Raw genomic sequence first — 23,578 nt, forward strand, 5'->3', positions numbered from 1 at the left:
ACAAGCAAGAGTTATTCCCCTTATCACAGTGCTAACTGATATATAAAGAGTTCAATAATATTTATCCTGTGTAATTAATAATTTAGATAGTTATTAATGTTTAATGAATAAAACATATTAAACTTAACTTAGGCAATAAGTATCAAATCTGATATTTATATATATATATATATATATATATATATATATATATATGCATACCTATGTGTGACACAAAGCCTAATTGATCTGCATCTGCATGATCCTTCTATATTCTTCAGGTATGGAATCTATATGTACATATAGCAATACTCTTAAAACTACATTTAGGTTATCTGCTTAAGATAATTAAAATATCTATAATGAGTGTTGCTCAAACACTAAGTTTTCACTCATGATAATTTACATTTAAATAGATTTACATTTCACTATATATCATTTACTTATCTAGCAAATATAATATACTTTATTGATAAGCAGTAATCTTAATAGCATAAAATATAAAACAATTACTTACAGTCTATAGATTTCTTCTTGGTCTTAAGATAAATACATCTGGTCAGTATGAAGATCAGATCAAAAAGGACAAAGCAAAGAGAGGGAATTTAAAGGACCAATGAAATTGAGAATTCAAAAATAGAATTGACCATGTGATATATAATTAACTAAAACAGGTTTACACTGACCATAATGACCATTGTGATGTCATACTATATAAATAACTATGTAGCTTTTTACATACTGTTAGGTTGTACATAGTTTTATAGTAACTTTTATAGTAAATACTATAAACTTATAATTTATAGAACTATTAATTAATAATTTCATGATAATGAAATTATGACTTAATTAATATGAAATATCACCCTACCACATATACTTAAGCTTGACGACGTCGATATAATGAATTTATGTTCCTTGTACATTACTCGAGTGTTTCATTGCTCTAAAAAGAAACGTATAACTCATCAAACAATCTTTTTTTTTTTGGTATGTGTAGCTTATACTTTAATTATGAAGAATTTGTAATTTTGGTATCGAAACAAATATTGCAATGAAATGTATATCTTAATTTTGTAGATGCTAAAAGCCGACTCTATGTTATTTTCAAAAGTGTAATGTTTTTGTCAAATGTTTGTTACCTGACTATATATTAAAGAGATTTGGTGCATATTTAATTTATATAAAATAATTCACAAAATATTCTTAATTAGTATCTTGGCATTTCGTATATTTTGTCTATCCACCTGATCTATGATTACCGTATGTGATTTTTTGGATGCTTTCTTGCATTAATTGTTGCCTTTATTAATGAGTTGGCAACAAGTGGCGCTGAGTTGCAGTCGTCTCCCTAACATTTATTTTTCCAGAAAAAAATCAACCTGATGCTAAGAGAGTAGATTGTTTTATAATACATGTATATTGATAATTGAATAATTTGAAGATTGTTTTAAGGTACGTGTATTTGATTTCAATCATAAATCTCTTCAGAACTATATATTGTTGTGTAGAACTTTCACAGCACGTTTTGGTTTTAAAGTCATTTGTTTTTGTAAAATCAAAGAAAAGGAAATATATTCATTAATAAAAAAAGAAAAGAAAACACGATTTTGTTGTCATTCGTAAACTGTATGAAATCAAAACTTCTAAAATAAGTATTTTTTCTCAATTAACTTACAGATCAAATCCGACATCAAAAATTTGATAAAAGCTAATTTAAAAAAGGCATGAAGAAAGCCAGGCTTAAATGAGTTTATTTTATCTTCATAGAATTTTAATCAAATTGAAATAAAACTTCTAAAATCAGAAAAAATAGTATAACAAAAAGTCATGATGGTTTTTTTAATATCAAAATTATACTATTATTTTTTATATTCCTTTTTCAGGTGATCTATTGCTATCTATTTTCGTCCGTCGTCGTGCTTTGTGCTGCGTCCGTCGGGCGTTAACAATTTTAAATTTTTGACTTGTAAAACTTGTTTAAATTGTAAAATCCATGGCTCTACCATCCCTAGGGATGCGACAGGCGGGGCCAAATATGCAAAAAAGCCAATTCTTCGAAAATCTTCTTCTCTACTCCCACACATGTGAGGAAAAATTGCATGCATAGCTGTGATGCCCATGAAGTCTTCTTCCAAAATTGTAAAATTTATGGTCCCTTGGTAAGGGGTTCAGGCTCTAGGGTGGGACCATTATGGCCATATAGTAAAAATGTATTAGATGTAAGACAATCTTCCTCTTTACTCCTATATATATTTGTTAAAAACTAAATGCATGGCTATGATGTTCATTAAGTCTGCTACCTAAATTGTAAAATTCATGACCCCTGGCACAGGTTTTACGCCCTAGGGCGGGTTCAATATAGCCATATAAAGAAAATGCATTAAATCTTAGAAAATCTTTTTCTTTACTCTTACACATGAGGGGAAAAACTGAATGCATGGGTATGATGTCCATGAACTACTCGACCTTAATTGTGAAATCCATGGCCCTTGATCAGGGGTTCAGGCTGTGGGGGGGGGGGGGCAATATGGCCATTTAGTGTTAAAGCATATTATGTTTTAAAATCTTCTTCTTTACTCTCACATATCTGTAAGAAAAACTGACTTCATAATTATGTTAACCACGAAATCCTCTACTTAAAATGTAAATTTCATGTCCCCTGGAGTATGGGTTATGTCTTTGGGGCGGGGGTCAAAAATTTATCTATAGTGTAAATTCATATAATGTTTAAAATTATCTTCTATTCTCCCACACATCAGTGAGGAAACCTGAATTCATAATTTTGTAAACCAGGAAGCCCTACCAAAATTATAAATTTCATGTTCCCGGAGGCAGGGTTTTTGTCTCTAAATAGCCAAACAGTGGTAATGCATTTAAAGGGGCATGGTCACGATTTCGGGCAAAAATTATTTTTCTGATAATAATGTTTACAATGCTTTAGTAATGCATTTTAATAGGCAACCAAAATTTGAGTGTCATTTGTTGAGTTATAGACGAGTTTCTTTGCTTCGTAAACAAAGCTTTTGTTTATATTTAGAATGTTGAAGTAAAAATTCCAATTTTAGACCTAAAATGAATATGTTAAACGTTAGGACTGTTTATGTACGCTTAAAATGAATAAAAAGATAGACAAATCAGCTCGAAATTATTTTTACTGGTATATTGAACCTTTGTAAACAAAAACAGGGTGCGAGCCTTGTTTACATGACAATGAATTCGAGCTCTGTATCTTGCTTATAACTTAACAACTGACTCTCAAACTTCCTTTGATCATTAGAAATGCATTTCTAAAGCATTGTAAGTACTAAAACAGAAAAACAGAATTTGATCAAAATCGTCACCATGCCCCTTTAAGGTTTCTGCTGATACTGAATAAAACTGACTCCATATAAGGCCATCTATCAAAATTTCAAATTTCATATCTCCCAATATAGGGATTTGAATCTAGGACAGGGCCAAAACACTCATTAAAGGTCAACATTCACAACCGCTAATGATATGAAAAAAAAAAGCAAAAAAAATTTTTGTTAACCTTTATTGATATAATTCTTATTACATTTTTTTTTATAATTTTAAGTTCATACTGCACACTATGGTTTTTTTATGAGTGTCCTCCGATTCCAAGAGTGGATAATGAACGGTCATTCGCGTTGAAAGTTGGCGATATCTCTGCAGACCGAACAAATGGAAAAGGACATGTTCCTTTCTAATGTCTGGGTTAAGCAGCAACACATGGATACGGTGATTCTAACATGTAATAATGGTTCCTAATTTTATGATCTGCTTACTTAGCTGAAAATAATTTTATGTATTTTAATACATGATACAATGAGAAGCCGAATCTAAATAATACTAGATGTGTCTTTTATTGCATTTATTTTCTCCCTATCTTTTTAATGATTTCAACACTACTGTAAACGTTTTACATTTGGCGTGTACAATATTTGATGGGAAATGATTTTTCAAGTTAGAGTTGATTTGAATTTCGTATTTTTGAATGTTCTCATTCTTATGCATATATGAAAGGCGTTTAGCAATACACTTGATTAAGCAGAATCGACTTTCCTCCAAAAGGCTAAATAAAATATTTAACCGAATGTTATACAATGTATATGGTAGCTTTAGTACCTTTTCAAGTTCAAGGTCTTATAAATAAAAGGAATCTACATGTTTCTGAAAGAGATAAGAATTCTTTCAATGATGCTTCATTATACTTGTAACAGCTCTTGCATTAATAAGTTGTATCGCAGCCTAATCTAAAGATAAACTCGATAAAGATCTTTTTTTCATGCCTACAGTCCGTCTTAAAACGCAATATAAAATAGAAGTTACACTTTTTCTTAGAAAAAAGTCCAATAAAATGCCAGTATTTTAATTGCTTTTTATAGAATTTCTTATGTAAGGTCGAGAAAATGTTGTTTATTGTTCCTACATTTCCCAGTTTAAATTCGAAAAAAAATATGTTGAATCAATTATGACGTCCTAATGTATCTAGCACTGAAAAGACACTCTATAATACTGTAATAGATATTTGCCTTAACTTTATTAACTTCTTACTTCGCAAATCCAAGTAAACAAATCTTAGATCAAATATCGACTAAATGTAATCTTTTTACATGTATTATAATATATGTTCAAAATTTTACTTTTTTGTTAATCAAAGTTGTTATTGTATGGGATTGTTAATTATAAAAGAAATTTATCTGTGTTTATTTTTTTTTATAAGAAATTTGCTAATATAATTTATTTTGCTAATAAATGAAATGAATTTTTTTTCAAAACCATTTAAATACAAATTAGGTAACTTGCTGACTACTTTACCTCTAATTGTCAGTTCAATAAGAAATTATAGGATGTTGATCTATGTTTTAATGATATCAGACACCAGTTAATGTAGTAGTACACCACTTAAATTCTCACACAAGAAATATATTTCACTATATGTTACTCATGATAGCATTAATGGAGTTAATTGATTAACATATATTAACAAAATATTACATGTATTGATGAAAGATAAGTTATTGTTAAGTACTTCGAGAAAATTTTGAGATCAGAAAAATAAAGCTTTTTGCGGCTTCTAAGAGAAACATACTTATCCCCCAAAACACGTGGGTTTTACATGTTGACAAACAGACTTAACACCATAGGAAGTTGCAAATTTGATTTAGTGTAACAATTCCACTTAAGTAATAATTTTTCTAGCAAATGAGTCAAAATTTAATACTATAAACTTAAAATAAGTTGCAAAAAAGAAGATATAAATGAAGTAGTGTCTACATTTATTGAACTACAATTGACCAAGTTCATTTTGATTGGCTAGCTCTATTTGTACGACCGTAAGCTTGCGGTGTGAAAAACTTTAGAAAAAAATCTTGTCTTGTTGTGTAAGATAATGATATCTCATTGTAAAATTAGATTCATTATATCAACAGCACTTTATTAGATATAAACGTATGATATCATTTATTATAAAGTCTGTGTTTAATATTTTCAGTAGACAACGGATAGTTCCAAACAGGCCCCGAGGTTATAAAACTTTCTTGAGTACGATCTCGTACTCCAAATCGTACTCCGTGCTCCAAATCGTACTCCTACTCAAGATATCGAGGTTATAAAACTTTTTCATACTCCTACTCGTACTCCGGCTGAGTACAAAAATGCGATTTTCTGAGTAAGCTTTGAAGCTTTCTCAAAGTCGTACTCAAGACATTTAATCTAAATAAAATGCAGTGCAAACATATAATATTGTTCATATTGTAACGTTGCTGTATTATACGCTCTAATTTAATCATATTTACATGTATATGAATTAAAATGGAAAGTTTTTACCATTTTATGAATGACATATCTAGATATAAAGGAGGTGAATTTAAGAGTAAGGACGAACTGCAACCAAGATTATCAAAATAACTTTTAGATAGTTTGCTTCATTAATTAATGTACATATACATGTATAACTACGTACAAAATACTACCGTTGACTAGCTCGACTTTTTAAGAATTCTGTTTTTTGTCAAATACGACCCATACACCCCATCATTTAAAACAAAGAAATCAATGTACATGTATCGTTATTAATCAATTTCAATCAGATGTACTTGCTGGGTCCATTTTTTGATTATAGTGAAAATGTAGGTTAGTTCTAAACATTACAAAGGATGGGGGATGCATAAAAGTCTAACGCTTTCTATTACTTACTTATCAGGCAATTATCATTTATGTTGCATGCCACAAAACTTGGAAAGGGAAACATTTTATAGAATAAGCGGTAAATCAGTGGCGGAGTAAAGGAGGTCGCACCCGGCGTCCCCCCCCCCCCCCACAGCCCTAAAAATATTGTCCAAATAAAGTTAAATCATACTCCTTCTGGCAAAGAAAATGTACAACTTGCGAGTCTTAATTATCTTTTTTTTTAACTTGGGGGATTTCTCTACATTAGACTGTTTCAATATGAAGAAAACGCGTGTGTTCAATGGTGTAACTAAAAAAACCCAGGAAAAAACATTTTGGTTACGCTGTCCTTGGGTTCAAATATGACCAGTCACCCATATACCCACCTTTAAGTAATTGGTTATACTAACTAGTGTTTTAACGACTCTTCCATTGTTATTATAATATAAGCTGGTATATATAGTTATCTTTTATTAAAACTTCATTAATTTACATTGTCCCATTGAACTTGATTTTTAAACTGATTAATTTACAGTCATTCGAAAGAAAAAAAATAAAAGGATATGTTTCTTGGATTTCTACAAGACAGAGGAATTTGATGACTGTAGGTCTTAAATCTACAAACCTTTAAAAATTGTAAATAATATTAATACTTTAAGTATACCGGTAATCACGAGAAAAAAAATATCTTAAACGTCTATTTAAAGACTTCCTTTTTACCCTACAAAATCTCTAGAATCCTGGAGCTTCTGGGGCCGGCTTTGCCCCCTGGGTCACCAACAGGACTTTGCCCTGGACCATCTGGAGGCCACAAAGCGGCCTCTCCATACTCCCTGTCTTATACTGACGCCCCCTCTAACTTCACATTCTGGATCTACCCCTGGAACTAAATATTTTTAAGAGGAGTTGGTGTTGGTGTGTGTGAGTGGGGGGGGGGGGAATCCTACTTCCTGTGGTTTATCTATACGATTGTTGTTTTTTTTTAATTTTTCATAAAACAGTTACTGTCTGCATGTGGAAAATATTGGCTTATAAATCGCCTTTCCTCTGTAGTGTCAAAAACGCTGTGAAATTTAAAGTAATTTTGAACAAGGTTCATTTCTTTTTATCTCGAAATATCGATAATAAAAACCTACTTGTATTTTGAAAGTTAACAAAAAGCAATCTTACTTGGAAATATAGAAAGTAATCAAGAATCAGCAGTAAGTAATTAAAACGCAGGTTAAAGGGCGTTAGATGTAAACATAAAGATAATATTTCGAATTTTTAAGTTTTGTATTGGCAATATTTTTAAAATTATGACGTACATATTTGGCTTCCTAGGTGACCATACATACTACATGTAGCTGCAGAGATCTAGATGTGTTCTTTGTCTAATATACATTGTAGGCCGCAACTTCTTTTTAATTTTACTGCGGGAAGGTAGAGTATCCATTCCGAACCATCTACCAGTATTTGATTTTTATTTTCCAAATATTAAAGAAATTTTTCCATGGAACATCACCTACCTTACGATCTTTATTATTTATTTCGAATTAAAACATCGAGAACATAGACATGTCTAAGTATACGTAAGGTGAAATGCATTGTTTGGTTTAACATTTGATTATAAACGCTCGAATATAAGGATGGTGGGTCCCGGTGACCCCATAGTCTTAAGTATTATATTAGTATCTTTCTACAAATAAAATTTGGTGTAATGACATCAAATTTTATTCTTAAATACACAGTTATGGAAAAACATTAAGTATGATCGACGTATATATTCTGCTTGAGAATTCGGGTAATTTAAAGTTAATTAAAAGCTTGTTTATGTAAAAAAAAAAAAAAAAAAAAAAGATAACACTTAAATTAATTATAACCTGCATGATCGAAGCTAGAATTTATGAGAGAGAGAGAGAGAGAGAGAGAGAGAGAGAGAGAGAGAGAGAGAGAGAGATTTGAAGGGGATTATTGTTATTCTATGCAATCGATTGAAAATACATGTACTACTTAAAATAGCTTCTTCGCATTTTCATGTGAGAGATTTTTCTCTATATAGCTTAGCTGTGGGAATATTCATCTCTTAAATTGTTTAATTTTATTAGCAAGTAACTATTTAGATAATTCATATAGCTATTCCTTTTTTATCTAAAGTAACCAAATATCTATGTCAAATGCATCAAAATTAACACATGTATTTCGAATTTTAAAGATGAATAGGAAAAGGCTTGCTCAAAAATATCAATGGACGTTACTTAAGATTAATCAAAGTACTGAAGTACTGAAAGCCGGGCTCTTTTGGTGTGTCTTTATGCATATTGTGTAATAAAGACTGAAAATCTCCCTCTCTCTCTCTCTCTCTCTCTCTCTCTCTCTCTCTCTCTCTCTCATGCTTTTAATGTCGGCAAAGCATCAGAGAGCGACCAAATTTTGTAAGCGGCTATAAACAAAAATATGTCTGTCTAGTAGAAGTTAAAAAGTTCAACAGTTGCTGCCTGAATTTTGCAACAAGCATTATATATTCAATCCCCATTTCTTCATCGCGCAGCAAAGTAGTTCATGGAAAATCATACGCATTGTATGTGTCCAAAATGCATAGTAATGTTTTAAAAACACGTTATTAATCAGAAAACTAAAAAAGATAGACAATTCATTCGAAATTTAAAAAAAAAGAAACAAAATGCCAACACTTTTAACAAAACGTGGCTCTTTGTGTAACTATTTGGTATAGCGGAAGCTTTACCTTGACGCTGTTTGGTTTTTTGTTTACTTGTGCTATTTATAGTAACATTGGCGATTTGCCTGCCTATAGCCAGGACTCTGCTTTCAGCAGAGCCCGGCTAAAAATGACACAGTATGTATGTAAAAATTCTAAACACACATGTTCAAGCCTTGACTAAGTGAGAAAAACTTGAACCATCAATAAAACCCCACAAAAAGGGGTACAGCAACTTTAGTACACAGTTTCCTTAAACACGTTGTTTCTGTTTAACGTGGTCCTCAAATTGGAAATTTCAAAAATATTTCAATTAGTGAATTTTCTTAAACTCTCGTGCACATTCCCAAAAATATTAAAATGAGAAACTTTACATGTGTCCTTGGCTTTTGGCATATGTTCATTGATGCAATTCCAACACCCACCCCCACCCCACCCCTTCAAGATATTAGATGTTTTTTTTCTCACAAGAATTTTAAAAGGCAAATATAGTACTAAGTATGTTGCAATTAAATTGGAATACCCATATAATTTCCTTAGTGTATATTATATGAGTGTGAAAATACGGATTTCTCAGTATTTTTGTGATTTTCCCAAGTATATGTTTCTATTTTTGAATTAAACTCTTCCCTGTTTTCCCTAATACAGGGACTGCTCACTAAATATCTTAAGAGATATCCACTTGGGGGCAGTGACTTTCCAGTTTTGTATTGGCGTCGTTTCTGACCTTTTCCTGGCATGTAAAATTTCAAAATCGTATAAAAGCCAGGAACACTTAAGATATATCGAACTAAATTCTATGTTGAAATACTCTCTTCATATCCGTGTAAATTCTTACTTCTTTCTTTTATATTCATATCGTTCCTTACAACATAATTATACTTAATCATCACATGCATGAATCACTATCTGAGTCTCATGAGAGAGAGAGAGAGAGAGAGAGAGAGAGAGAGATTGAGATTTGACATGAACACAATTTGTTGATAATTTTACCAATTACACTGGATTTATCGTCTCTGTTGCTCAAAAATTCATAAGTTATAGATGCAGACACATCTCCATGCTTGCAGATGGAGAAGGTAATATGTACATGTAAATAATGTGTTATATTTTGTTGATAAATAATTAATCTGAATACATGTACAGTTTGCCTACATGCCAGGACTATTTACATGAATTACCGTTCTCTGTCTTTCTTCAGAGACGTAAAATTTCATCGATCGCCTTTTTGGAGCATACTCCAAATTGTACTCAGCGGAGAACGTACTCAAAAACTTTTATAACCTCGGTTTTTAAAGTCGTACTCAGTGGAGCACATACTCGGAGTACGGAGTATGAGTATGAGTACGAGTATGAAAAAAGTTTTATAACCTCGGGGCCAGGCTGATAAATGAACGGAAAGATGTACAGGTACAATTGTTTATGCGTGTATCTTTTTTTCGATGGTTATTTTATTTGATATATATTCTATCTTTAAAAAAAAAATAATTTTATTCTTTTTGCACGAATACATGCTGTCTTGATAAAAAAAAATTGTCATGCACATGCTATGTGAAAAGAGGTTAAGGGAAACGATCTCGTTAAACACAAATACCCTTGAATGAGACAAATTTGGAATTGAATATACCTACATTATAGATTATAACCAATTTCTCTTTATCAGGGTTTTTTGGAGGGTCAAATGTTTAAATATGGAAACTGTTTTATCTAGTTACATGTACTAAAACAGTTATTTTCATTACCGGAAGTAAAATTATATTCTTGTAAGCATTAAGAAGTCTTCATCACTACAATTATTTTAAAAAATATATATTTATTTTGTAAAATAATTAGAGATATATAATACAAAATATTAAGATACGGAATTTTGTTTAAAAATATGTACTTAAAAAGAAATTGTCCATAGTCCATGTAAATCAATTGTAAGTGCTCAGGAGGAAAATCTGAATGATTGAATGATAATTAAAATAATTAGATAAGTATTAAATGTTTCCATTTAGGTCATGAATAATTTCAGTGCACGGTCATGTATCTTGAAAAGACATCCAATGTTACATATTTTACTTTAAATGTTAACCATACTGTTTTTTGTATTATTACTGCAGCAACATAAAATTGTATGACCCAGATTTTTTTTCTATGGTAAATGTTCTTGAAAGGTCCATGGTTTTAGGATTGATATTTAATATTCGATTTTGCAGCCTGATATCTTAAAAACTATCATATATATTATTGAATTCCAGTTTTATATTTTTGATAATTACGCCATATGCTGAATATATACTTGAGGGGGACAACAAAGCAATGGGACCAAATGAGAGAAATACTTATTCCTTTGATGGGATTTATCATCCAAAAGAACTATATATGATATTAGTCAAATTTGGCCACCAAAATTCGCTATTTTTAAAATTATTCAGGTACATTACTTTGTTGTGTTATTTTATAAAAGAGTTGACATGAAGTATGTTTTTCACCTATTTATTTGATTCATATGCACTCACTAGCAGTATCTGACGTCAGAAGTGACGCTTTTTTTATAATTCAATCAAAATCAATCAAAAATTGACATTTTTTTTTATCTTTTTTCGAATGGGAAATACAGAGCGACTCTTTGAACAAGAACGAACTTTTTGTCACTTATAAGTATTGGAGAGATACATCTTTGGTGAAAATATTTTGTTTCTTCAAGCAGTCGCTCAATGTTTCCTTAAAGAAAAACTGCCTCAAAACAAGCCGTTTTATGCTAAAAATGAGAAAATGGCGGGAAAAGGTAAACTTTATGATGTCATATTTTAAAATTGTGGGCACTAAATTCAAAATGAAAATTATGAAAAAACTTCAAATGTATATTTGTACAAAGAATTACAGTAAAATGACAATGTTCATTTTAGGGGGCCATTTTAGGCTCAAACCATATATAGTCCTTTGACTTTTAAATCATACACAAATTCTAACCCTTTTTGAGTCTTTAATGGCATGACTTAAATTCTTTTTCTCAAGATGGAGTTTCCTCCAATCATTTAAAAACATGGGCAGACAAACTTATGTTAAATTTAAAGTTACAGATGTAATGAAGCTTAGCTCCAAACTCAACACCTGTTCATGCATTCAATGTTGTTTTTCAGCTTGTCGAAAAATGGGAATTGTGGTAAAAACCATGCTATTTCATGAATCAGTAAAAGTATATACTATGTATGTATAAAAAGTTATCAACTTACGCCTAACGTAAACCTTTATCAACTTTTCCACCGCTGATTCCTTTATTTTATTAACGTAATTCCCGACTTTACAAACAAGAAGAGAGGTGCATTCATAAGAAATTTTATGAATGAGTAACGGTCCTTCGATACCAAGATCTGTGTCTGTGAATTAAAAATACTACTTCATTTGTCTACATGTTTTATTTTTAACAGGGCGATATTGCATTTGTGACTTGGATTGTTTATTTTATATATTTGTTATAATGTACGATATCAATGGTCGACTTTACTTCAAAATCAACAATGATAACGCCGCCATAATTACCACTTTTGAGTTTGCATCTCACTAGTCGGCGGCTACAGTAGATATTAAACACCTATCACATTAGTTTTTTTATTTACATGCATTATTCCATGGAGTGTATTTTAAAATGACCAAATATAATATTAACGAGTACACAAGCCAAAATGCTAATTTGTCACATTTACATTTTGTCTTTTCAAACAAATCACAAAAACGTAAATCGTTACCTGTTATGACATTGAATTTGTTGCCTTTATATTCGATTTCGTCGATTTCACGTATAAACCATCTCACTATAGGGGTTGGGTAGCCATCAGTTGCGTTGCACCAAAGAGTTGTGCTCGCTCCTTCCTCAATTGTTAAGCACATTGAATTTGAAGAGCTAAATGAAATCAATGAATCGCATACACAAGTAATAATGTATTTACTTTAAATTGAACGGTAGTAGTACCATAATAGGGCTCCTGGCTTAGACTGCGCAGATTTCAGACTTGGAATGTGTGACGTCACAGGGGTCTTTCCAGTCTGTGGAATGTATGACGTCCCGGGTACCCCATGGTATTTTTAGCTCGGACTAGGAATGCGGTGTATTTTATGAACTTATTCTACTAGGTTTAGCAGTTATTTAGATGCAATTTCAAAATATTTAGTAAAAAAAATCTGAGAGAATGGAATGCGAGAAAGACTATAAATGCTGCATGAAACTAACTTCTGTATCATTTTGCTCACTGAAAATGGAAGACGTACATCGTGAAATGTTTAGAAGAAACCATTCTATGTTGGTGCGGGAAACGTTTCCCGAGTCAGTGGCAGAACAGTTATACAGTGACTGTATTTTCACTTCAGAGATGAAAGAAACTGTTTTGGTGCAACTGACAGAATTTGCTAAGTCTAGAAAAGTATTGGATTTTCTACCAAAGAGGGGGAGTAAGGCTTTCCATCTGTTTTGTCAAGCGTTAGAAAAAAACAACCAATCTCATCTAGCCTTGCAACTTAGACAAGAAGATGACGGGACTTAACGCCAAACCAACGATAGTCAGAGTCCTGCACCCCACTCGAAACAAAATGTCAAAGCACCGCTGAAGAAGTTTACACAGTTATGTATGCTGAATTTGAGAGGCAATGTCTACGTTACTGCAAACCTTTGCGGAAACGTTGTACAGATCCACATTCGCCAATATGAAAAAGGCAATTCAAAACCTTACCCTACCATGAAAGGTATTGTTATGTCCTTGATGGAGTTGTCAATGTTAGAGAATTTTCTAAACGGTATTGAAGAAGCTGTAAAGAACTATTCTACACGACAGATAGACGAGACTGTAAAGAACTATTCTACACGACAGATAGACGAGACTTGGTACTAAGGCAGCTACTTTTACGCGACTGCATCCAAAGACTATCCCCTTCTTGATCTACGCCATTACTGGAAGCCTAACTGGAGAGTAAACTGGAAAATTTGAAAAATGCAACTTTAGCCATTCAAGACTTCATTCCCCAGGGTTCTGCAGAGTACCCATGCCTACCATTATCTCAGATTGATATGCAATCTTTGGAAGGACTTCTTAACATTCCAGATGTAAACTACTGAAATAGTTCAGAGTGTATACACGTATACCCGAACAGTTGTAAAAATCAAATCAGTTGCTGTACTAGCAGAGACCAATTTACCATGGAACGTATTAGTGAGAAACGTTGCAGACAGATGATTAAAAGTTACAATATGATTTTTGCAATGACAATTGTCGATTTAATAAGTGAAATAGTGACTGAAGAGTGTTACGGATGTTCTGTTGATCACCCAAGTCAAGTGCAGCACTCATGCATCATGGAGACTCCTCGCACCCACTTGTGGATGTATTTTGACTTAGCAGTAGAAAAGGTCAACAATGAAATCGTCATGGAAAAATGGCTTAAGGAAATTGCTGCCTGGGACATACCCGATTCGATAAACGTTGACAAGGATGCGATGATTTTCTCTAAATGGATAGAAAGACGAATCCCAGACACAGAATCTTGGAGAGAAGAAATAACAAACATTTGTGATAACATGATGAAGATTAATTCACGATATGTTAAGTGTAAAAAAGAAACTCAAAGTATACGATTTGTAGGCCTCTATAAATGTTCATTGAAAACAAATTTGCTCTTATAATTGATGTGACTGTACATGTCTTGAGGAATGGACTTTAAACATATCTACTACTAATGGTGAATATTGAGCTGTCTTTGCATTTGTATTGATAGTTATGTTTGCTCTGTTTTTTAATCATAATGGATTTGTTTTTCACTTTGAAATTTGTCTTATTTTACGTTATCATAGGTATGAGGATGAGGAATGCAATTGATAAATTTTTGCAGAAAGAGTATTACAATCTGAAGTCGTCTGGTTCTTACTTCGGGCCTTCAAAAGTACGTGAATCTTTAAAGGCTATTTAAACAAATTGTACAAAAGGGTCGCAAATGTAAAAAACTTAGAACTGATAAAGGAAGTGAATTTACAAATCGAATGTTACAAGAGTATGTGAAATCTCAAAAGATTAACTTTTTTACGACACAAAATTCGGATACAAAAGCAAACTATTCCGAGCGTTTTATACAGACTTTTTATAAAATCTAGAATATATAGATACTTAACGAAAAATAGAACAAAACGTTACGTAGACGTTTTGCAAGATTAAGTGCAACGTTATAATGAAACGCCTCATAGATCTTTAAATGACCAGTGACCTACTTATCAATCATCCCTCAATACTCGTTATATAGTGAGGGATATCTTCTATATAATTTAATGTGAGGGATGCCTTCTATTTTCTTATAAGAGGGATGAGTGGCAATTGGTGGTTGACATTCATTGAATGCTTCATAGAACTATGATCAAAGAGAGCTGTCTTATAAGATTCGTGTTTCAAATCTTTTTCAATCACCGACTTTTTCACTCCCTTTGCAGTTTTCTTTTCTTGGTCATCGTATAACAAACTGTACATTTTAGGTCTTCGTCCAATAAATTCTTGTATCTCTGTTCCCCCACATTCATCTTTCATTTTTCCAAGAACTTTACAGTTCGTTTTGGAATGCAGAAAGTGGTCTTTGTTAAAATTACTGGTATCAAAGAGGTAGAGATGTTTAAACATGTCCTGATAAATATCTTCTGTTTGAATTTCATAACAAAGACTATCTGTGTCGGTAAAAAGAAGACTAGCTTTATCTCCATAAGTGGATAATGAAATTGAAACATGAGCAGCTTAGCAATCAAGGTCGAGTCTACAGAAGCCGGCATAAATGGGTCGATTAAGGACAATGTTTGATTTTCTAAAATTGACCGCCACCACATCTTCATTAAATATCTTAAAGAACTGAAAGTGTGGTTTGGCACACACCTTCGCAATCACTGTTTAGTGTGCACCAATTTCCACATTTACTCTCTTTCTCATGTTTTCCATGGTTTTTCCAAACATTCCACCCGATCGATTGCACAGGTGATTTAAATGACCAGTGACCTACTTATCAGTCATCCCTCAATACTCGTTATATAGTGAGGGATATCTTCTATATAATTCAATGTGAGGGATGGTGAGGGATGCCTTCTATTTTCTTATAAGAGAGATGGGTGGCGCAGAACTGTCTTTTCCTATAAAGCTCTTCAACAACCAATTCAGGAGACATGTCCCGAACTAACGTTGAATAATTTCTCGGTGAGCGTCTTCCATCGTTAAAATTTCAAGTGAAAATGATATAGAAAAAGCGTGGCATGCAAGTACTTATAGTCTTTACCGCATTCCTTTCTCTCACATGGTTTAGCTTGGCTATTAAAATATCGTACATTCCTTAAAGTCTGAGCTACAAATACTCATAATTTAAATGTCTGCAAAACCTAGTAGAAACAGTCTATGAAATACTTTGCATCCCTGAGCTAAAAATACCATAGGGTATCTGTGACGTATCAGACTGACCAAGTCTGTGCTAAAAATACCCAACATTCCTGTGACGTCACACATTCCAAGTCTGAAATCTGCGCAGTCTGAGCCAGGAGCCCTATTATGTTACTACTAACGGTAATTAGTCAAAGAATGGCATAATTTGAGGATTTTAAAAACAATGTCATATTTATAAAATATCCCTGAGAGTCGTTTTATGAAAATTCATAATTAGTAAGAATGGAACAAATACCAGTACGTAGAGAATCAGTGTTTTTGTCATATTGATTCTCATGGAGGCCAACTGATTTGTTTTAAAAATATTGAACAAATAATAAGAAGAAAATTATCCTGTAGTAACGAGTTAGAATCTAATTATGTGTTAGTATCGCTTTATAACGAGTTAGTTTTTTCCCTAAGAACGAATCTATTACATCTTAAATACTGGTATTGTTGTTAATATAAATGAGTATCTAGTTACATCGAATATTAAGTGCATTTTTATAGAAAAGAATTACAGTTTGTTATGTCAAAATAGAAATTAGGACAAAGAACAATAAAAATATGTACTTTATAATCATATTGTTTTCAAAATGTTATCGTTTCTTAAGAAGATATTGTCGATTTAACATAGGGGGCGGGGGTCTCGTATGTAACTTCCCATTTACCTAAATCTAGCTCTGGACAGAAAATGAACCCAGACATTGACAGCTACAGTGGAATCATTTCAGGATTAGTATTGAAAGGTTTCATAAACTTTGGGTTTTTGAGAATGATTACAAAATATGATACGTAAAAATATTTGACCCCCAACCCATTAGGGTCAAATCATATTCCCGGGGATCATGATTTGAACAAACTTGAATACTAGTATATATAACCTAAAAATGATTCTGTACAAGTTACAGCTTTTCTAACCAACTGGTTTTCTGTGTAAAGAATTTTCTCTATATCTTATTATGTAAAATTTCAATTTCTAATTGTTGCCCAGGCTTACCCATATTGATTTGAACGAATTTGTATCTACACCACCTGATGATGCTTCCATACAAATTTCAAATTTTCAGGCCAGTTAGTTAATAAGAAGATTTTTGGAAAATATCAACAGATTCCTAATCATCTCTCTTTGAGAGAGGGCATAGTCCTTTCATTTTAACAAAGTTAAAATTTCATTACCCATCAAATCTTTGTGTCAAGTTTGAAATTAGAACATTGGTTTTTGAGAGGAAGTCATAAATGTAAACAGTTTACGGACGGACAGACAAACAGACGGACGCCAAAAGGTAACTAGAAAAGCTCACTTGAGCTTGAGCTTAGGTTAGCTTATAAAGAAAATGATGAATAGTTGGTTACAAGGAGTGAGTATCTCGTTTAAAGGTCTTAGATATCGAAACTGACTTAATGAATATTTTTTTGCGTAATGTTTCATTCGTCTTCGAAAGCTTTTTTTTGTCCTGCCTATATGACAAAATGGTTAGCAAGAAAATTTTCGCAAGATTCCTGCAATATATAACATTTAAAACATTTGTTTTTGATGTGGAATTATTGTATATCAAAATAACACATCATCCACAATTGCAGAAGGAAGGACAGAATGCTCGAATTATATTTTTTATGTGACTAAAATGAAGTGATTAAATGACATTCAATAACACAATATAATCATTTCAAAGAATATTCAAAAAACTGTATTCCTACGCACAATTTATGAAATGCAAACCTGTTATCCGCACATATATCACCTGATGCAATTACACTAGACACTTCATCTTTAAAAAGAAGGTAAAAATTATTGACAATTTAAATCATCAGCTCAAATATCCGTAAAAAATTCACAATACAGAATAAACATGCACCGTGAAAGGCAATGCCGAAAATAAAGCACCTTTGCTTTAAATGCTGATATCTTATTTATCTAAGATGCCTCCATCACAGGAGAAATAAAAATAACAATACAAACATTGCCTAATAATTTTGTTGACAATATAGGCCACGGCTGCTTACAACAAGGGAGCCAGGCATCAATTACTGCCTTGTTTAGGAACACCAAAGTTACTAGCAAGAATGGTGAGCCCTTGGAACAGATGCTCACCTGCTTGATCACCTAGTATATATATGTATTTATTCTGTCAATGCATTTGTAATAATCGTTTTAATAAATTCAAAGCATCACTTTTCCGAGTCGGTTACCAAAATAATTTTATGAAAAGGAAAATTAGCGCCTTGTGATATGTATGCCTTTACATACACAATTTTTTTTTCAAAATTAGAAATATTTTTTAAAACCTGGCATTCCTCACTCATTTTTCTGTGAAAGTAATGTATTATAATATAAACTATAATGGCCTCATATAATTTGCTAAGATGAATTGAAATTACTATCATTTAAATGCAAGACTAAAACGCATTAGCTAGACTCTCAACAATACACTCCAGCCGAAAACTAAACCAAAACAATATAACAAATGGAAAAGGTTGAAAGTTTAATACTTGCAACAAAAGAGGTGTAGATAGCACTAAAGAAGCTATAAAACAAATGTATGTTGATATGTTAGTCTCCACCTCAGTTACTTACGACGTATGAAAACCATTACATAATATTCCGTAGGCTCGATTGAATCATTCAGATTTTTGATAGCCAAACATCTGTATAATCCACCGTCACTGGTGCTTGTTATTGTCCATGGTAACGCAACTGTTTTTCCACCGGTATAGACGTTTTGGCAAACATTAATATTTTTCTTTACCTGGGTTAGAAAAACAACAGACATTTCATATCTCTCTATATATATATATATGTGTGTGTGTGTGTGTGTGTGTGTGTGTGTGTGTGTGTGTGGCATTTGCATTACTATGATGGTTATGTATTCATAATCATTTTTAAATTGAGTTAAAAAGCTGAAATTGTACTTGATTAAAAACTATTTTAAAGTACGAGGTGTATTCGAAAACAAAAATGTCCCTTTCTAAGAGACGAATTTTGGTAAATTTAACATAAACATAAAAATAATCCAAACAAATATTTGCGCAAAGTGATATTAAAAGATATTTAACGTTTTGTTTATGACGGTACATACACAGTTCGGAGGTAGGTACCCGGCGCAGGCATAACTCGGATATTAAATAAAATTTAACAACTACTTGCTAAGTGTCGGTGGACCAACAATCAATACTAGAGGAAATAAAATTACATATGTTCATTTTCTTATTTGTTAAGACTAACTTTTGTGCAAGTTTCACTAGTGTTTGAGCTGAAATACGGATAGCAATAGGGAATTTGAAAGCTATGTTTCAGCCCATTTAGGTCCATTCAGTTTAATAATAGATAAACAGCCATCCACAATGCGCGTCTAAATCGATGCTGAACTCGTATTGTACAGATTTATGATTTACATCTGTGCAAAAAATGTATTCATCAGGCAATAGAAATTTGAACACGAGGGTTTATTGAAGTCTGACATCAAGGCAGCGCAGCAAATAAACATCAAATTTGTGGAAATTTCGGAAGAAGACCTTTTCAGGCCACGCAATTGCTTAAACAAAACTATAGAATGTAAAGGAGTCAAGGGCTTCATTTAACGGTGGGTTTTATTACTTATTGTTTAGCCAGAGCTAAAACAAAAGGACAAATCTATATATACAGCTTCTTGAGATATTTTGACAAAACCCTTAAAAAATAAAGATTTTTGTAAAAAAAAAAAATAATACACTAGTAGCTGACGAGATTTAAAGAGATATCTGGGTAATTATTTCGTAATATCATATGTGTGACCAAACAGAATGTTGAAATAAGGATGATTTGTACATATCATCAATTTTTATATACAGCTACTTGAGATATATTGATGAAACTCTCAAAAAATAAAGATATTTGTAACAAAATGCACGAGTAGCTGACTACATAAAGAGAGATATCTGAGTAATTGTGTTGTAATATTATGTGGATGACTTTCCGAAATTTTGATATTAAAAAGACTGTCATATATCTTCAATCTATATATACAGCTACTTGAGATATATTGACAAAATCGCCAAAAAATAAAGATATTTGTAACAAAATGCATTAGTAGCTGACGACATAAAGAGAGATACTGTGGTTTCATCAATTTTCGTTGAATACCAATTTTCGTGGATTTCGTTGTTAAATTGTTCCACGAAATTAAATGTTCATTGAAGTGTAATTTCTATTGACATTTTATATTGATAGGGTCAATGGTCACGAATTTACGTATCCTTAAAACCGATTTTCACTTTATACACGAAAATTGATACTCTTGAATATTAATGAAACCACAGTATCTGTGTAGTTCTATCGTAATATATTGTGGATGATCTGAACAGAATGTTTTTATTAACAACCCTAGAAGATGTCTTCAATCTTTATGTACGGCTACTTGAGTTGCATGAAAAAATTGTCTTTAAAATAGAGATAATTGAAACGAAATGCACTTGTAGCTGGCGAGATTAAGAGAGATATCTGAGTAATTTTGTTGTAATATCATGCGGATGACATGATAAATTGTTATAAATAATAACACTTGTTGATATTTTCAATTAGGTACAGCTACTTGAGTCCAATGGACAATATAGTCTAAAATAGAGATATTTTAAACGAAATGCACCAATTACTGATTGGAGTATGAGAGGAATATGAGTAAATGATTATAAAGTGCAAAGGACATATTAAGAACACAAACAGAAATCTTAGGTATGTTTTATCACTTGGACAGTAACTAGTAACTAGCAGCCAAGTTTCTTTCATCTCGTAACCAGATACTAGTAGCTAGATTTTCTTACTTCTCGTAGTCAGTTAATAGTAGCCAGTTACTAGTAGCCAACTTTTATTTCATCTCGTAGCCAGTTACTAGTAGCTAGCTTTTCTTACTTCTCGTTGCCAGTTACTAGTAGCTAACCTTACCTTACCTATCTAAGGACTAAATATTATTAGTTTTTACACAAACATTGATGTCAACAGTTCTAAAATACATGTATGTACACTGTCAGAATAATTGTAAGAGACGTTTCACCAAAAAGTAATAGAACTACCTCGATTTTTTTCCACAAAAAAATCAAGAATGGAAAAAATACGTAAATGCTGGTATCTTTAAATGAAAACAAAAGATATAAAATAAGGAATAGTTCACGGTTTCCGTTTGTTTGCAAGGTGTTCAAAACATAGGGATATGGACACGCGTTAAAATGACGTTGCGGTGAGTTTGCGGTTGTTCCGGGTTATTGGACGTAAACATGTTTGTCGGCTTATAAGGAATGATCTAATGATGTCATTAACTGGAAATTTTTCATAATATTAAACGGCATCCTAGTTTACTTTTTTGTGAAATTGCAATGGTTTATCTTATTTACCAAGGGAGTTAAAGTAAATGTCTCATTAATTTTCGAACATTCCTCAAAATATGAGAAATAACTCTTATTAATAGGATGAAAATATTTTAGTTGTATTATTGAAAATATATTCAAAAATCCATTTTTTAAATTGAAAATACTAATAGTTAAAACGACACAAGTGTATAAAATTGTGTTGTTATTAAGAGTTTCCAATCATTTTCAAAAATTACTCTAATTAGTTGTGCATTCAATAAATCTGTTAATGTGAAGAGTGTGTCAACAACGCATAGTCAGGATGATTTGCATGGAGCTGCATGACATATCTAAAAGCACACAACGTGTGCAACTTTATCCGGAAGAGCTAACTCTGGAATCATGTGCTGACCTCCTTCTTTTTTTGGAAAACAAATGAACACTTAAAATTATCCTACGTTAACAAAGATGCCCAAACAGTATCTTTCAGTTCAAGCTTCCTGTGCTCCTGTAGACTGTTAATTCAGTATAGCTGGATGCAGTTAAAAGGTAAAACATTTGAAACTTTGATGATCATAAAGTGCAACAGCTATTTTGTATAAATCATTAGAATTAAACCTGATAGTGAACATGAACCTGAAGATTTGTAAAAGGAACATGGTCACTATTTTTGTCAAATTTAATTTTTCTATTCTTATTGTTTACAATGCATTAGTAAGGCATTTCTTATAACCAACCAAAAATTTGAGAGTTATAAGCAAGATACAGAGCTCACAATTATTTGTTATGTAAAAAAGGTTCGTGCCATGATTTTGTTTACATAGGTTTCATATACCATAAAAAGTTCTTTTTTCAAACTGATTTTTCTCTCTGCTGATAAGTTCTAAAGATAAATAACGGTTCCTAGTGTTTTTTACATTCATTTAAAATCTACACCGTGAAAATTCAAAATCTAAACAAAACATGACATGACCTTTGTTTGCATTAGCCCTGTAACTAACTTGTACGGTAACCCGACGACTGACGCTCAAATTTTGGTTTACCATTAGGAATGCCTTACTGAAGCGTTGTGAACATTAATAATGAAGACCAAAATCATGACCATGACTCTCTGAAATGTGTTTCATTTATTATAATCTCTTCATTTAGTTTTACTTGATTTAAATTCAATTGACTTCTCACAAAGTAATGGTAATGGCAATGCATTACTTTGCTTATGTGATGGTAATGTAATGCATTACTTCAATAAAATGAAGTAATGGTAATTTAATGCCCAAATTCATGAAGTAATGATAATGTTAAGCATTACTTTGCAATGTAATTTTCCCAAGTCTAAATATATATCTATAAACATTACTCACCGTTGGCATTAACATATCTCCTATGTTTAAAACTTCAGTTCTGTTTGAGTCGTTGCAATCACAACTGTGAGCTTAAAAAAAGAAGCAATATAGTTGTTTTTAGGTGCAGAACCTAGCTTTGAATACTATGGGGTTTTTTTCTATTGAGTAAAATCTCCAAGCCACATTGAATAACAAATTAAAAAACATTATGTGTTTCGTCTGGTTATAAGGTATTGTAAACGGCCTTGCACTAAAATATCTTACATACTAGTAACTTTACTTTATTCTTACTCTTTCTTGCATTGTGCACAAAAAAGTGAAACTGACCTGTGAACACAACAGCAAGAAGCAAAGTTCCGTGCCAGCGAGACATGTTCTTTGGTTAAAATCATCGATGCTCTGGTAAAATGAAGAAAGACCCTCACTGTTTTCTGATTTTTTTTCATAAAGGAGGAAGGAAGGATGAGTAGTAACAAATACCGCTATATCTTGTCCTGGATGTAGCATACCACTGATCCTTACTGATTACAAAGATGGCTTGTGTATACATGTAGAACTAATATGTAATGTACTACAGTCTAACAGTCTACCAGATTCCCCCTATTGGCGGATAACAAGTGTTTATCAATCCCACTTATATA

The 23,578-nt window shown here is 32.1% G+C and overlaps 1 protein-coding gene across 2 annotated transcripts; it reads right to left on the bottom strand.

Moving 5' to 3' along the window:
* Window positions 1-3,519: 3,519 nt before the first annotated feature.
* On the bottom strand, window positions 3,520-23,368 carry LOC128175018 (uncharacterized). Of its 2 annotated transcripts, XM_052840386.1 has the most exons (7): window positions 23,265-23,368; window positions 22,956-23,026; window positions 18,851-19,022; window positions 17,996-18,044; window positions 12,589-12,743; window positions 12,076-12,219; window positions 3,520-3,774 (listed from the first exon to the last, which is right to left on the bottom strand). In XM_052840386.1, exons 1-7 carry the CDS (start codon window positions 23,308-23,310, stop codon window positions 3,767-3,769), a joined length of 645 nt encoding a protein of 214 aa, XP_052696346.1. In that variant the 5' UTR covers window positions 23,311-23,368; the 3' UTR covers window positions 3,520-3,766. The 2 variants fall into 2 exon arrangements, with proteins under 2 accessions (XP_052696346.1, XP_052696347.1); XM_052840387.1 differs by lacking the exon at window positions 12,076-12,219.
* Between the last annotated feature and the right edge of the window lie 210 nt (window positions 23,369-23,578).

This window comes from Crassostrea angulata, chromosome 3 (genome assembly GCF_025612915.1).
Source record: "Crassostrea angulata isolate pt1a10 chromosome 3, ASM2561291v2, whole genome shotgun sequence".
NCBI lineage: Eukaryota > Metazoa > Mollusca > Bivalvia > Ostreida > Ostreidae > Magallana > Magallana angulata.

Excerpts from the sequence above, each read along its gene's own strand:
- LOC128175018 (XM_052840386.1), bottom strand. The coding sequence starts at position 23,310 with ATGTCTCGCTGGCACGGAACTTTGCTTCTTGCTGTTGTGTTCACAG. Across the intron at positions 19,023-22,955 it reads GAGATATGTTAATGCCAACG|GTAAAGAAAAATATTAATGT; the intron begins GTGAGTAATGTT and ends TTTCTAACCCAG. Across the intron at positions 12,220-12,588 it reads CAAATTCAATGTCATAACAG|ACACAGATCTTGGTATCGAA; the intron begins GTAACGATTTAC and ends TTTAATTCACAG.